Source organism: Fringilla coelebs (genome assembly GCF_963513975.1).
Source record: "Fringilla coelebs genome assembly, chromosome: 12".
In the NCBI taxonomy this organism is placed as follows: Eukaryota; Metazoa; Chordata; class Aves; order Passeriformes; family Fringillidae; genus Fringilla; species Fringilla coelebs.
Window position 1 is genome coordinate 21,117,667 of NC_140038.1, and position 16,458 is coordinate 21,134,124.

General features: G+C 47.5%; 1 protein-coding gene across 1 annotated transcript in view; it reads left to right on the forward strand.

Moving 5' to 3' along the window:
* MAP2K5 (mitogen-activated protein kinase kinase 5) overlaps nucleotides 1–16,458 on the forward strand; it is a 116,716-nt gene that overhangs the window by 27,872 nt on the left and 72,386 nt on the right. Inside the window, exons 8-9 of the mRNA XM_084213457.1 lie at nucleotides 351–415; nucleotides 14,720–14,759. Coding sequence (XP_084069583.1) covers nucleotides 351–415; nucleotides 14,720–14,759 — 105 coding nt within the window. The remainder of the gene's footprint in view (nucleotides 1–350; nucleotides 416–14,719; nucleotides 14,760–16,458) is intronic.

Sequence of the window (16,458 nt, forward strand, 5' to 3'; positions counted from 1 at the left end):
ATTCACCTCCAACTTTGGCTCTGCTGCTGTGCTGCTCTGGAGCCCCTTTTCCTCCCAGCAGCAGTGCCCTGACCCTCTTGAGCTATATTATATCATTCCATTTTGACACCTTTTATCAAACTTTAATGAAATGACCCAGGCAAACAAATTGTCATTAAACTTTCCATCACTTTGTCCCTTGGTATCGTCTTTTATAAATTGGACAGCAAATGTTGTATTGATCTTCTCGTTCTTGCAGCTGAACTTGAAATGACCCAGACTGCTTGTTGTTTATGGCCTGGAGTTGCTTTTCCTTGACATTTCCATCCCCAGCCTGACATCCCTTTTGTTTTTCTTTCTTTCTCCTGGAGATGAATGAACAAGACATCCGATACCGAGACATCCTCGGCCACGGCAACGGAGGCACCGTCTACAAGTGAGTCAGTGACTCAGGCAGGGGGGGTTTAGCCTCAAACCTGCCCAAAAATTCACATTTTTACTCATTACCTCCTGGGGTCCAGGCAGGCCTTGCTGCTCTGCAGGAAGGAAAGTCGTGATGTAAACTTTCAATGTTGAATTCTGGTTTTTACCTGGCTTTGGGTCTTCGCTGGGAGCAGGTTGAGGGCTCACAGATGGGATTTGGGATGTCCTCCAGGATGTGGGATTCCTGCTGGCTCACCTGGGGTGACAGCAGTGGGGTGTGCTGGCACCCTGCCCTTCAGAATCCCTCTCCCCCTTTTGCTGCCCTCCCTCCCTCCCAGCCTGATCAGCTCCCCCAAATTTCGGTGCAGGAGCTGCAGCCCTGCAGCCAGGATTCATTTCAACACTGTCAAAATTAAAATAGCACAGATGAGACTTTGCTGTCGAGAAAACTCCTGCTTATGCAAAGTTTAAACTACAGAATGTAATATCTGGGACTTAATAGTCTGCACTGGGGTATGAAAAATATTCCTGTGGGAATTAAGAAATCCATACTTTGGCAGAAAGCCCTGAGGGAGTAATAAAGGTTTCCTCCAGAGAGCTGTTTACCATGTACAGTAACCCAGCATCCCATTAGGGTTTTGTTTATACCTTAGACATTTTGACTTTGAGATTAACTTTTTTTTTCCCCCCACTAAAATGTTTTAGAAGCCATAGCACATTTAGTTTGGTTTCTAATTGGCTGCCAGCGTTGCAGAGCTACTCCTGGCAGAAGGTTGGATGGAAATGGATTTGCAGAGCCTCCAAGGAGGAGACACAGCCTTGGGATGGACTCTGAAAATCAGGTTGGCCCTGGGGGTGGAAGGTGCTTCAGAAACCTTTCCTTGGAGAAGGATGTTCCTAGGACTTGAGGAAATGGTGTTATTTTCTGATTTTATGAGAGAGAATGTTGAGCTTTAGAGCTCAGACCTGTTGGTGTTGGGGGGAGAGGCAGAGAAGGGAACTGGGGTAAAAGCTGAGTGTTCCTGTGAGACAGCATCCTGGTTCCTGAGGCTGTGGGATTGGGGTAAAAGCCCTGTGAGACACCATCCTGTGTTCCTGAGGGTGTGGGATTGGGGTAAAAGCTGAGTGTTCCTGTGAGACACCATCCTGTGTTCCTGAGGGTGTGGAATTTTACAGATTTTCATGGAATCCTCCAATGCTTTGGGCTGGAAGGGAGCTCAGTTTATCTCATCCCACCCCTGCCATGGCAGGGACAGCTCCCACTGCCCCAGGCTGCTCCAAACCCCATCCAGCCTGGCCTGGGACACTGCCAGGGATCCAGGGGCAGCCCCAGCTGCTCTGGGAATTCCATCCCAGCCAGGAATTCCTTCCAAAATCCATCTCAGTCTCCCCTTCCCCACTCTGAAGCCATTCCCTGTGTCCTGTCCCTTGTCCCCAGTCCCTCTCCAGCTCTCCTGGATCCTTCCCTTCTCCAGGGGAGCATTCCCAGCTCTCCCAGCCTGGCTCCAGAGCAGAGGGGCCCCAGCCCTGTGGCAGAACCCCCCGAATCCCCCTTCCCAACAAGCTCCCAGTTCTCCCAGTCTGGCAGAGCATCCCTGCCCCAGCAGGAGCCGAGGGGCTCAGGCTGGGCTCCCCCAGGTGTCTGCAGTGCCCCAGCCCTGGGGAGCATCCAGGGATGTTTTATCCCAGGGATCAATGGACATTGTCAGGGCAGGGAATTGCAGAGCTCGGGCACTTTCCCTCTGGGCTCAGGGAGGAGAGGCTGTCTGCACCCTTCCTTTTTCTCTTTTTGTCATCCTTACCTTGGATTTTTTATTATTTATTTTTTAACTCCCCCTCTCTTCCCTGAGCTCTTTATCCTGGCTCATATCCATGGTGGCAGTGAAATATTCCCAGCGCTGGGGGGACACAGCGGCACCTCCTGAGCAAAAACCTCCCAGCCTCTCCTTTTTCCAGGGAAAAACCCTTGCAGTGGAATGGTTTATTGAGATTGAGGTATTGATCAGCCCTCCTGCTGGAGGTGGGCTGCTCCTCTCTGTGTTTAGTTAGAAAACACGAGATTTTTGTGGTTAGAAAATGGATTTCATCTATTTGGGTTCTTTACAGCTGTGTGTGGTTTATGGCTGGGAGAAGAGGTGTCTTAGCTTTATTTTTATGACAGTATAATTATACTTTAGAAATACACTTGATTACTGCGTGGAGCAGAATTGTTCCACTATATTGGCTCAGCCAATATTGCTATACAAACAACTTTTCAGTCAATTGAGCCTGGTGAAAAATCAATACTTTATAGCAATATTTCTGGGGAGAACTTGCTGAATCTAAATGTTTTTTCCTGTTCTAAAAAGAAGGGATTTTATGGTTCTGTGACATCTTGTTCTGCCCCTACCTTTTGATCCGCTGTTTGCTTAATTAAGGAACGATAAAAATTCTCGTGTTAGATATGGCAAAACCAGTTAATTAGCTTTGCTTTTTGGCTGCTTGCATGTTCAAAAATACGTGAGAAAACAGAAAACAAGCCCAGAGTGTCTATTGAACGCTGCAGCAGAAGGCAGGAATTCTTCCAGTGCTGCTCAGCGGGCAGGGTGTGCCCTGTTTTGGGTAAAGATTGTCCAAAAAAGGGTAAAATCTGCTGTAGCAAAGCTCCTGGGGGTGCTGCTCTCCTGTTTGCCAGGTGCTCTAGGTGCTCGTGTTGTCTGCTCTGATTGCCACTGCCCAGTGAGCATTTAAGTCCAATTCTGTGCATGTTTTGAACCTCAGCTGCCCACGTGGCAGGACATCTCTGGATTTGCTTAAATTGCCTTTTTTTTTGGTAACAAATCATTCAGTGGGCAGCCCAAAAGGCATTTAAAGGATCTGCTTTGTGCTGCATCTTTGGGCTCCATCAGTGCCTGCAGAGACTTCTCTGAGGAGATCTTCCCTTAGGTGAAGGATTTCCTTTGGGATGTCTGGATGGGACAGCCAGTTAAATTAAAGCAGCTTCTTTAAATTACTTAGACCTCAGATCCTTAATTTTGTATATTTTGAACCTAAATATTACAAAGTAGGATATGTTTATCTCTGGCAAATTGTTCCTCTGTCAGGTCTTCCTCACCCAATGTCTCTAGAGCATCACTATTTCCTTTATACAGGAGCAAAATGAAGGTTTTATCCTTATTTCGTTCTTATTTTGTGTTTTTTAGTTCTTGTTTTTCAAGGAGAAAGGAGAAGTGAGACGTCCTGAACTCTGTTTAGGGCAGGGCACAGCCTCCTGGGGTTTATTTTACAGTGAGGTTTTGTAGCTCTGAGGGTTCTGTTGGAGCCTCCAGCAGCAGGAGCATAAAGGAAGAATAACCATAAAGCCCCAATGATGCCCTAATTAATTTGGGAGTTACCAGGATCTGGGAGGGAGGGGAGGAACAGGAACATCAGTTCCCATCTTTGCAAAGTGCTGTGAGAGCAGAAGGCTTCACTTGGAAGTTGAGTAATTGGGAGAGAAGCGGCTGTGGCTGATGTCCCACGCTGAAAAATTGGATGGCCTGGGAAGAGGGGGGAAATGAGGGAGCTTAATTTGTCTGAGCCATTTCCTGAGCAGTTCTGCAGCGTGGTGGAACATTCCAGCATCTGCCCTTCCCCTGCTTCCCTCCCTCAGCCTCTGTGGGGACAGCTGGGGCTGCTGCACAGCCTGGGGTCACCCTGGGGCAGAGCTGGGGCAGCCCTGGGGCTGGTGATGCCCCAGGTTTGGATTTTATATTTTTCAGGTTCTGTGCTGCTTTAGTGGGTGGGTCTGGGCTCACATCAGGGGATGCTGAGCTCTGTGCACAGAGCAGGGAGACAAAACAATTCCTGCTCCAGCTGGGCACCAAGGACAAATGAGCCAAATCTCACAAACCCCTGGGCTGGAGAGAGGAAAACAAGCAGGGGCTGAAGCTGGGCTGGGGCAGCTTCACTGCTGGGTGACTCCCAGGAAAGGCTCTCCCAAGCTGTTCTCCACAGGTCTGCCCCAGCCTGGTGCTCAGGGAGAGATCCCAGGCAGGTTCAGTGACTTGTTTGGCATCCAAACACACCTCTGACCCTTGGGAGCCTGCAGATTGCATCTCCCTGATTCCTGGGCAGGCATTTCCCTGGATCTCTTTCCTGTGCATTCATTTTCTGCTTCTCCCATCTGGATTTGTTTTTAGTCCCTCTGGAGGTGTTGGGGCAGCCCTACCTGGCTGAGTGGGAGGTGTCCCCCTGGACTTTGTCTGATTCCTGTGGGTTTGGAGAGGACTGACCAGTGCCTGCTGGTCACTCACTGCCTGTGACCCCACAGGCCCCCCCATAAGATCTGTTCTGCACAAAAGTGCATAAAATGAAGATAAAGTGCCTCCTTGGAGCCTGACAAAAGCCATTCCTCTGCAGAATGGGAGCTGCAGTGAAAGTAAATAAATGAATGGACAGCAATCACAGCCTAGTTGATGAAACTGTTCAATTAAAGCACAGGCATTTACATGGTGTAATTTCCCTAAATTGCCAATGAGCCCCTTTAGACACAACCAGTGTTCAAATTGATTTCAGCATTGATTTTGGCTGAAGCTGATAAATTTCTGCTTGTTAGTTAAAGTAATTTTGCAGAAGACTTTGTAGTGCAGTATTGAAGTGTTCATTTAGCTGATGGTTAAAAGAGGAGTTATTTACAGAGGGTTCTACTGTCGGGCTGAGATGGGACAATTCCCCGGTCATCTTTTTACTTTTAATTTTTAAGCTTCAGCATCCAATCAATACGTTATTGAAACTGATTAAAATGTATCCAGCCAGCTGCCTATGGCTGTTTAATTAGAAACTGGATGATTCTTAAATTAAAGTTGTTTTGTTTGTGCTGGATGTCCGTGGCTGGGAAGATGGAGCGGGTGGGAAATGGGAGCGTGTGCTGGTGAGCAGTGGGGTGAGAGCCCAGGGCCTGCCCAGGGAGCCATTCCCAATTCCCAATTCCCAATATCCCATCCATCCTGCCCTCTGGCACTGGGAGCCATTCCCAATATCCATCCTGCCCTCTGGCACTGGGAGCCATTCCCAGTATCCCATCCATCCTGCCCTCTGGCACTGGGAGCCATTCCCTGTGTCCTGTCCCTCCATGCCTTGTCCCCAGCCCCTCTCCTGGAGCCCCTTCAGGTGTTGGAAAGGCTCTGAGGATTCCCTGCATCCTCTCCTGGAGCCCTTCAGGTGTTGGAAAGGCTCTGAGGATTCCCTGCATCCTCTCCTGGAGCCCTTCAGGTGTTGGAAAGGCTCTGAGGATTCCCTGCATCCTTCCCTTCTCCAGGTGAGCACCCCTCATGCTGGCATCTGAATTCCTGCCACCAGAGAAGGTGATGCAGCTCTTGGCTCACACTGTGTGCCCTGATGTTTCTTTCCTGAAACTGTGATGGGCTCACCCCAGGGATCCTGCCTCGTGGGATAACCCACATCAGGCTGAGCTCAGGGCTGCTCTGCTGCCTCTTGTCCTTGCACCAGGTTAAACCCAGCAGGTGAATCCATCCCTGTGCCTGGAGCTGCTCTGGGTGCAGCCTAAATCCAGATTGAACCCAGCAGGTGAATCCATCCCTGTGCCTGGAGCTGCTCTGGGTGTCCTGGTGGCACTGGGTGACCCGGTGTGGTGCTGGTGGCCCTGGGTGTCCTGGTGTGGTGCTGGTGGCCCCTGGCTCTGCTGGAGCTCGTTCTCCATTGCAGGTTCCTCTCAGGAATGGGCTCTGCCCTGCAGCAGGGTGGGCACAGATCCCATTCCTGGGGCTGCCCCTGAATGTTGGGCTGCAGGAGGGAGGAGGAGCCCCTGAGTGGTCCCAGGAGGGAGCAGGATCTGGTCCCAGCATGGAGCTCAGGGATCCTCACTCCCTGTGCTGGAATGGAGCTCAGGGATCCTCACTGGAATGGGGCTCAGGGATCCTCACTCCCTATCCTGGAATGGAGCTCAGGGATCCTCACTGGAATGGGGCTCAGGGATCCTCACTGGAATGGAGCTCAGGGATCCTCACTGGAATGGAGCTCAGGGATCCTCACTCCCTATCCTGGAATGGAGCTCAGGGATCCTTGCTCCCTGTGCTGGAATGGAGCTCAGGGATCCTCGCTCCCCGTGCTGGAATGGGGCTCAGGGATCCTCACTGGAATGGGGCTCAGGGATCCTCACTGGAATGGAGCTCAGGGATCCTCACTGGAATGGAGCTCAGGGATCCTCACTGGAATGGGGCTCAGGGATCCTCACTCCCTATCCTGGAATGGAGCTCAGGGATCCTCGCTCCCCGTGCTGGAATTCCCACACTGAGCTGGGTTCAGGGAGGCAGTGCTGCTCAGCATCTCCCTGCTGCAGCCTCTGCTGCCAGCTGGGCCCTTTTCCCCAAGTTTGGGTGTTCAGGCACTGCTGTTTGCTCTTTGTTTGCCGCTTCCCCAGCAAATCATTTTGCAATCGGCGCTGGAGCATCTGCGGTGGCGTTTCAGGGGAGGGGAGGTTGTGCTGTGAACCAGCACAGCCCCATAAAAGCTCCTTTTTCCAACTGCTCTGCACTTTGGCTCCCCTGATTTAACAGCCACAGAGTCAGGCTAATGTGTTTGCTATTGCAGGAGGCAGCAACTGGCAAAGTGGTTATTTCCTAGGAGCAATTTGAATTTCTTTCCTTAGATGGCCGTGGGAGTACGTGACGCTGCTGTCACTGCCCTGCCACAGCCTGGCCCCAGCACCAGGCCAAAAAAAGGGCAAAAAAGGGAAAAAGGAGCAAATGTTGGGTGGTTTGCTGTGCAGGGCTTGTGGCTGGGGCTGAGTTCCTTTTGCCTCCTCTGGCCCAGCTTTGTGCTCTTGGTGTTCCTCACGGATGTGCCCCCATCTGTGCCCTCCCCTCTGCAGGTGCTGCTCGCTGCAGGCACAGCTTTTCCTGGCCACTGCTGGGCTCACAGCAGAAGCTTCAGGCTTGTATTTCTGTTGGGAAAGCCTCTCCATGGCCCCAGAGAGCTCTGGGGTGGGGAGAGCCTCCTCTGCAGGGCTCAGGGCTGAGAGGGAGCCCTGGGGAATGGGACAGGATTTCCCAACCTCTGGAGGGAAATGCCTCGCTGTTTTCAACAGACCTGGGTGATGAGTTCATCCCGAGGTGTGAAGGAAACAAGGCAGGGAGAGGAACCCAAATATTCACTTGTGGTTTTCCTCTGTGGCCTGGGGAGCTCAGGTGTAAGAAAGGAGGAGCTGCAGCACTGGGACAGGCCGTGGGAGAGGCAGGGATCTCCATCCTGGGCAGGAATTTCTGCCCAGCACCCCATCCCTGTGGCAGTGGGGAGCCATTCCCTGCTCCTGCCCCTCCATCCCTCAGTGGGGAGCCATTCCCTGGCTCCTGTCCCTCCATCCCTCAGTGGGGAGCCATTCCCTGCTCCTGTCCCCCCATCCCTCAGTGTGGAGCCATTCCCTGGCTCCTGTCCCTCCATCCCTCAGTGGGGAGCCATTCCCTGCTCCTGTCCCCCCATCCCTCCTGAGGTGTCCCTGGGCTGGAGCATCCCTGGCACTCCATCACCGTGTCACATTTGCTGATGCTGGTGATATTTCTGACTGACTCATGGGCATAGCACTCAGGTCATGGCTTTCCCTTGAATCCTGCAGGCTTGCCAAGGAATATCTTATTGATTAGAAATTGTTTTCCCTGGTTATTGTGGGGGAAGAGTGAAGGGATTTATCCTGGTGGCCAGGGGAGGCGGCTCCTGCAGTGCCATCCTCCTGACAAAATAAATGTAATGAACTTTGGCTTCTAGGCAGAGATTACATTTGTGTAAGACTAAACTCAGTTTCTAGTGATGAGTTGCTGTGTTTGGTGGGAAAAGCTCAGGGGTCTTTGCAAACTCAGCCCCTGCTCGTGCTGTCACCCCTGTGGTGTCACTCACACGTGGGCAAGGGGTTTGCAATTAAAAAATTCGGGAAAAATTTGAGATTTGGTGTTTCCCTCGAGGCTGCCTGCAGCTTGCAGCCTGCAGTGGTTCTTTGCTTGCCCTGGAAGGAGTTATCCCACAAGCACAGCATCCTGCAGCTCCCTCTGGGCTTCAGGGAAAATTCCTCACAGGGAAGAGAGGAAATTGTTGGTTTGAGCAAATTGAAAGAGAGAACAGTGTTTTGTTTGCCATCTGAGCTATTTATTAAGAATTTATTAGCTCCTGATTAAGAATCTGCTGCGTTTTCTCTCAGGTTGGGTAGAAATTCATCAGATTCAGTGTATGAAGTTTTTAGCATCAAATGTTGGGATGGGCAGGGGTTTATTCCATGAGGAGCCCAGGGCACTGACATTCCTCCCTGGCTTTCTGTACCTCAGGAAGAACAAATCAGGTGAGGTGCATTTCATTTCAAAAGTTCCCTTTTTTTCCTTAAAACACAGCCCAGCTGCCCCTGATGCTCCCAGTTGTTAATTGGCTTTGCTGTAGAGCCACAGTTCCTGTCTGGGCTCGGGGGGAGATGCTGAGGAGCTGGCAGAGCCCCCAGAGCCCCATTCCACTTTTCCCTGCTATTGATTTTGATTTTCTGGGGCACCAGGGATGCTCTCTGCTCTCCATCACGAGTTTGGCTTGGCTGCAGGGCTTTGTTCCAGCACAGTGCTTGCTCCCACACCAGCTCTCTGATCTATTCCCCAAAATAACCCAGATTTTGGCCACAGCACCCCTGAGGGACCAGAGTGCAGGAGACAAAGTCCAGCTGAAGGATTTGGCTCTTCAGATCTCTGGGGATGGGGTTTTTACAGCCAGGGGCAGTGAAATATTTGACAAAGCTGTGCCAGCCTTGCCTGGGAGCTGCTGGGATGGGAGCAGGGGCTTGGGATGGGTGCAGAGTTCTGGTGGGAATGGGGAGGCAGGGATGGACATTGCTGTTCCCCATTTTTGTTCCCCAGGAATGTGGTGGTTTGAGCCTGGCTCCATGGGAATGCCTTCTCCCTGGTGTCTGCTGGGAGATGTGACCAGGAATAGAGCCAAGCAGGCTCCAGCTTAGGAATAAAGGGGGAAAACTTTATTAACCTACAACTGTATCTAAAGAGAAACACACAGAACTCAGAATTCCTCCTCTCCCCACCCAATTTCCAATCCACCCAGCCCTCAGATCACCAGCTCTCAGTCCATCTCCACCCTTTATGGAGGAGCCTTTGGGGCTTTGCTGCTTTCCCTGCCTGTTCTGCAGTGCTGGGTTTGGCACTCCACTGCTGGAGGTGGCACCAGGACCTGGGAGATGGGGCTTGGAGAGGGGATTTTGGTCTGACCCCCTCACAGACAGCCAGGGATTGACTCAAAGCCTGGTTTTCCTCATGTGTGCTCATTGTCCTGCAGGGTTTGTGGTTCATCTCTCAGAACCTGCATGAAGCTGTTCAGTTCAGGACTTTGCAGTGCTGCCCACACCCAAAATGACCAATTCCACCTCCCAGCCCCACAGAACATCCCAGAAAATCCCTTTTCCCTCGGAAGGGGTAATTACTGCGGCAGCTCCAGCCTAATTGGAGGTGTTGGCTGTTAATTAAAACACCACAGAGGTGTAGGGTTGTCTTCAGGTGTAACCAAAGCTCCTTCCCAGCTCCATTAATCACTTTGCAGCCATTGTGCAGGGCAAGGCTGGGACAGCTGAGCTGCTGGATCAGCCTGGAGTAAACAAACTCCTGCCCCCCTGGCATCCCCCAGGCCAGCCCAGCTCTTTGTGAGCCAGTCCCAGCCATAATTAAATGTTCAGAGGGTGCTGTCAGTGCTCTGTAAACCACACCGGGTCCCTGCCCCTGCGGGAACCTGAGCCCGGCCCTCCACGGCTGACCTGGCACCATCATCATTAAATCATCACCTCCTCCCTCTCACCTGCTCCAGCCGCTCATCCCTCCCTGGAAAATGGATCAGCTTTCCCCAGCAGCTAACTGAGCTGTCCAGGGGGGTCCCAGTTAGCCCAGCAGATGAGGAGCATCCCTTCCCAACCCCTCCATCCCCTGTCCTGCCCTTCCCAAAGCCAGGGTGATTCCCACTCTTGGATTCATGGGTTCAGCTCTATCAAAGTTCCCAGGGATAATCTCATTTTTTTTCACTGATTTTTTTCCCCCTCTGCCTTGGTAAACTGGGGTTTTTCCCCTAAAATCTGTTGCCAATCAGTTGCATAAATGTTCACCCAGGAGTCATTAAATTAGGGTGAAGTTTTTAGGAATTTCTGAGCCATCACCAGAAATCAGGAGGAAAAAGGACCAGTTTTCCTGTTGAGCTAATTAAGCTGTCCAGTGGGGTCCCAATTAGCTTAGCAGATGTGGATTATCCCTTCCCAACCCCTCCATCCCCTGTCCTGCCCATCCCAAACCCAGGGGGATTCCCACTCTTGGATTCATGGGTTCAGCTCTATCTCAGTTCCCATGGATAATCTCATTTTCTACACTCTTTTTCCCCTCTGCCTTGCTAAACTGGTATTTTCCCCCCTAAAATCTGTTGCCAATCAGCTCCATAAATGTTCACCCAGGAGTTGTTAAATTAGGGTGAAGTTTTTAGGAATTTCTGAGCCAGGAGGAAAAAGGATCCATTTTCCTGATGAGCTAATTAAGATGTCCAGTGGGGTCCCAATTAGCCCAGCAGATGTGGATTATCCCTTCCCAACCCCTCCATCCCCTATTCCTGCCCTTCCCAAACCCAGGGTGATTCCCACTCTTGGATTCAGCTCTATCCAAGTTCCCATGGATAATCTCTTTTTTTTTTCACTGATTTTTTTTTCCCCTCTGCCTTGTTAAATCCTTTTTTTCCTCTCCTGAAATCTGGGAAATCATCTTAATCCAGGATTTGGTTCATCCCCAGAGCTCCTGGATTCAGCTCCTGTTCTGTCCAAGTTCCCATGGATAATCTCATTTTCTACCCTGATATTTTTTCCCCTCTGCCTTGCTAAACTGGGTTTTATTCCCCTAAAATCTATTGCCAATCAGCAGCATAAATGTTCATTATGTTATTAAGTTAAGGTGAATTTTTTAGGAATTTCTGAGCCATCACCAGAAATCAGGAGGAAAAAGGATCAGTTTTCCTGATGAGCTAATTAAGCTGTCCAGTGGGGTCCCAGTTAGCCCAGCAGATGAGGAGCATCCCTTCCCAACCCCTCCATCCCCTGTCCTGCCCTTCCCAAACCCAGGGGGATTCCCACTCTTGGATTCATGGATCAGCTCTATCCCAGTTCCCATGGATAATCTCATTTTCTACTCTCTTTTTCCCCTCTGCCTTGCTAAACTGGTATTTTTCCCCCTAAAATCTGTTGCCAATCAGCTGCATAAATGTTCACCCAGGAGTTGTTAAATTAGGGTGAAGTTTTTAGGAATTTCTGAGCCAGGAGGAAAAAGGATCCATTTTCCTGATGAGCTAATTAAGATGTCCAGTGGGGTCCCAATTAGCCCAGCAGATGTGGAGCATCCCTTCCCAACCACTCCATCCTGCCCATCCCAAACCCAGGGTGATTCCCACTCTTGGATTCAGCTCTATCCAAGTTCCCATGCATAATTTATTTTTTTTTTCACTGATTTTTTTTTTTCCCCTCTGCCTTGTTAAATCCTTTTTTTCCTCTCCTGAAATCTGGGAAATCATCTTAATCCAGGATTTGTTCACCCCCAGAGCTCCTGGATTTGTGGATTCAGCTCCTGTTCTGTCCAAGTTCCCATGGATAATCTCATTTTCTACCCTGATATTTTTTCCCCTCTGCCTTGCTAAACTGGGTTTTTCCCCCCTAAAATCTATTGCAAATCAGCTGCATAAATATTCATTATGTTATTAAGTTAAGGTGAATTTTTTAGGAATTTCTGAGCAATCACCAGAAATTAGGAGGAAAAAGGATCAGCTTTCCTGATGAGCTAATTAAGATGTCCAGTGGGGTCCCAATTAGCTCAGGAGATGTGGATTATCCCTTCCCAACCCCTCCATCCCCTGTCCTGCCCTTCCCAAAGCCAGGGGGATTCCCACTCTTGGATTCAGCTCTATCCAAGTTCCCATGGATAATCTCTTTTTTTTTCACTGATTTTTTTTCCCCTCTGCCTTGTTAAATCCTTTTTTTCCTCTCCTGAAATCTGGGAAATCATCTTAATCCAGGATTTGGTTCACCCCCAGAGCTCCTGGATTTGTGGATTCCTGGATTCAGCTCCTGTTCTGTCAAAGTTCCCATGGATAATCTCATTTTCTACCCTGATATTTTTTCCCCTCTGCCTTGCTAAACTGGGTTTTATTCCCCTAAAATCTATTGCCAATCAGTAGCATAAATGTTCATTATGTTATTAAGTTAAGGTGAATTTTTTAGGAATTTCTGAGCCATCACCAGAAATCAGGAGGAAAAAGGATCAGTTTTCCTGATGAGCTAATTAAGATGTCCAGTGGGGTCCCAATTAGCTCAGGAGATGTGGATTATCCCTTCCCAACCCCTCCATCCCCTGTTCCTGCCCTTCCCAAACCCAGGGTGATTCCCACTGTTGGATTCAGCTCTATCCAAGTTCCCATGGATAATCTCTTTTTTTTTCACTGATTTTTTTTTCCCCTCTGCCTTGTTAAATCCTTTTTTTCCTCTCCTGAAATATGGGAAATCATCTTAAATCTAGGATTTGTTCATCCCCAGAGCTCCTGGATTCAGCTCCTGTTCTGTCCAAGTTCCCATGGATAATCTCATTTTCTACCCTGATATTTTTTCCCCTCTGCCTTGCTAAACTGGGTTTTTCCCCCTAAAATCTATTGCCAATCAGCTGCATAAATGTTCATCCAGGAGTTAAGGTGAATTTTTTAGGAATTTCTGAGCCATCACCAGAAATTAGGAGGAAAAAGGATCAGTTTTCCTGATGAGCTAATTAAGATGTCCAGTGGGGTCCCAGTTAGCTCAGGAAATGTGGATTATCCCTTCCCAACCCCTCCATCCCCTGTTCCTGCTCATCCCAAACCCAGGGTGATTCCCACTCTTGGATTCCTGGGTTCAGCTCCTGTTCTGTCAGAGTTCCCATGGATAATCTCATTTTTTGCACTGATTTTTTCCCCTCTGCCTTGCTAAATCCTTTTTTTCCTCCCCTGAAATCTGGGAAATCATCTTAAATCCAGGATGTTTTCCCACTGCTGGTTAATCCCCAGAGCTCCTGGATTTGTGGATTTGTGGATTCCTGGATTCAGCTCCTGTTCTGTCAAAGTTCCCATGGATAATCTCATTTTTTACACTGATTTTTTCCCCCTCTGCTTTGCTAAACTCTGGTTTTTCTCCCCTAAAAGCTGGTGCCACTCCATTGCATAAATGTTCACCCAGGAGTTACAAAATTAAGGTGAAATTTTCAGGGATTTCCAAGCCATTACCAGAAATTAGGGGAGCGCTCAGGGTGATAAATAAGATTAAATGACATTTTTGCCCTGTCTGAGGGTGATTTCACATGCCAAAAAAACCCAACTATTAAAGCTTTTCTTCCTCACTAATAATTGCTGGAGGTGCAGGGAGGTAAAATATTGGAATTCTTTAAAGTTAGTGCCACGTCTCTGCCAGTGCTGCCATAAATCAGAGTGAGGCAGTAAAACCAGTGAAGAGGAAAACCTTTAATGGTTTTGTTTTTATGCAAAATTACATTGGATTTTGAGTTGTTTTTTTATTTTTAACTTCCTTTATTTCCTCGCCTTTCCATGGTTGGAAATATTCGAGTCGTTGTTAAACAGCCAATTTTGGGTGTTTCTCCTCAGAAATTAAGACAAGCTGCTGTTGAAACACCCTGGGAAATTATTTTGGGGTAAATGTGGCCGTCACCAATAATTCTTCCTATCTTTATATGCATCCTCTGATCATCAAATAAATGCAGAAATTGAATTTTGCTGGGATTTTCTGTGAGTCCTTCAGTTCTGAGATGGGATTTGCCATAATCTGGTTTAATTCAATTTATTTGGTGAAGCTGCTTGGCTCTGAAAATACCCATGGCACTGAGATAATCCTGATTCTCCATGAAAGTTCTGAATAATAGTGATAATCCTAATTAATTCCATTGAAAATGGATAAATTCCAGGTTGGACTCAAAGATTTAAAGTTGGACTTGATTTTGGAAGTCTTTTCCAACCTAAATGAGTCTGTTAAATTCCCATTTATAGTTTCTTTTTCTGCTGTATCAAAACCTTCAATGTGTGCATTTTATATCAAAAATGAAGATACAAACCCTGATAAATGGTTCCCTTGTAAACATATTTTTTGATCCCTTGTTTTCCTCAGTTTTCCTTTAGAAATGCTGGATAAAATTGAATTTACAGAAAATCCACGAGGTGAAATTCATTTTTCTGTGAAATGAGCGTATTTGTATTGCACATCCTCGCAGAGGCAATTTTATATAATCTCAAATTATTGAAATTTTTCCTCACCCAGGGCTTACCACGTCCGTAGTGGAAAAATCCTGGCAGTGAAGGTAAGGAATTCCAGACATTTTATTTTTTTTCCCAATTTCTCCTGCCCTTGCTTTCCTTCCCCTCCCTCTGATTTTTGGCTCTCAATTTGATTTATTGCATTAATGAATTTATTTATTTATTTATTCACTGTAAATTTAGTCATTCCCAATGAGCTCAGATTGCCAAAATTCAGGATTTTCCCCCAGGGAATTGCCTGAAAATCCCACATTTTGATACCTCCAAGGGCAGCTGGGCTCCTGGATTAAACCTGGAATTTGTAGAATTTTGTGGTTGGGAAAAATCCCAATTTTCTCTTAAGATTCACTTAAAACTGACATAAAATGACAGCAGCAGTGGGGCAGATCTTGGGTGCAATTTGTGAATTAAATTAGGCGTGTAAATGAAATTATTAATTATAGTATTAATGACATTATTAATTATATATTAATATATTATATATAATTGTTATACATTATATATAATTATTATATAATGTTATATATAATTGTATATAATTATATTATATAATATATTATTATATATTATATTATATATTATGTTTATATATAATTATATATAATATATAATATATTATATATAATATAATTAATTATATATTATATATATTAATAATTATATTAATTATTATTAGTTCATCTGCACAAACATCAGCCCCCCCCAAAAAAAAGTAACTTTGGGGCTTTTTAAAATTATAAAACACAGATTTAATTGCACAAGACAACCACAAACCCGTTGACTAAAACACTTCCAGCTGGTAAATAATCAACCCAGTGCTAATAATCCATAGCATCATCCCCCACTGATGCACCACATTTCATATTTTGCATCACCTTAACTTAGTGACTTGGAAAAAGGGATTTTTTTCCCTATTTAAAGGGGAAAATCCCAGTGAGAACCACGAGCCAGCGCTGCTTTTAGCTGAATTTCATTTGATTATCACCTTTATTATTTATTCTCCCTGCCCACAATACCCCAAATTCCCCCTGAGCTGTGCAGGCTGTAGAGCACAACAGAGCCTTAATTAAATTAAAGCAGAATATCTGAGCCTGACCTGTGCTTTTTGCTCTGCTCCCCTTTGGTGGAGGCAGCAAATTCAGGGAGGCACCTGTGACAGCCCTGATGAATTGCCCTGTTTGTTCTGGATGTTTCCATGGCCTCTCCCTAATTCCAAGTGAGCAGGGAGTCAATCATGGCTCAGCTCAGCCTGGGTGGGTTCCTTCAGGTGGGCTCCTCTCCCCAAACTCCCCCCTGGGCATGGGTGGGGCTCCAAAATTCCTGAATTTTGGGCAGGAACATCATGAGGAAGCTCAGAGGACTTCCCAGAGGATTTGCATGTCATTTAAATTTGTTTTTAAAAAGCCCTTCTGGTCCAGCATCCATCCCCAGCTCAACCACTTCACCCTGGGCACGCTCGGGGGATCCCAGGGAAATGATGATTGGTGCTGCAGAGTTCTTGGTTTAGGGGAAAAACCCCAAAAAACATTCAGTTATTGAATGTTCCCAGGGGGATCCCAGGGAAATGATGATTGGTGCTGCAGAGTTCTTGGTTTAGGGAAAAAACCCCAAAAAACATTCAGTTATTGAATGTTCCCAGGGGGATCCCAGGGAAATAACGATTGGTGCTGCAAAGTTCTTGGTTTAGGGAAAAAAACCCCAAAAAACATTCAATTATTGAATGTTCCCAGGGGGATCCCAGGG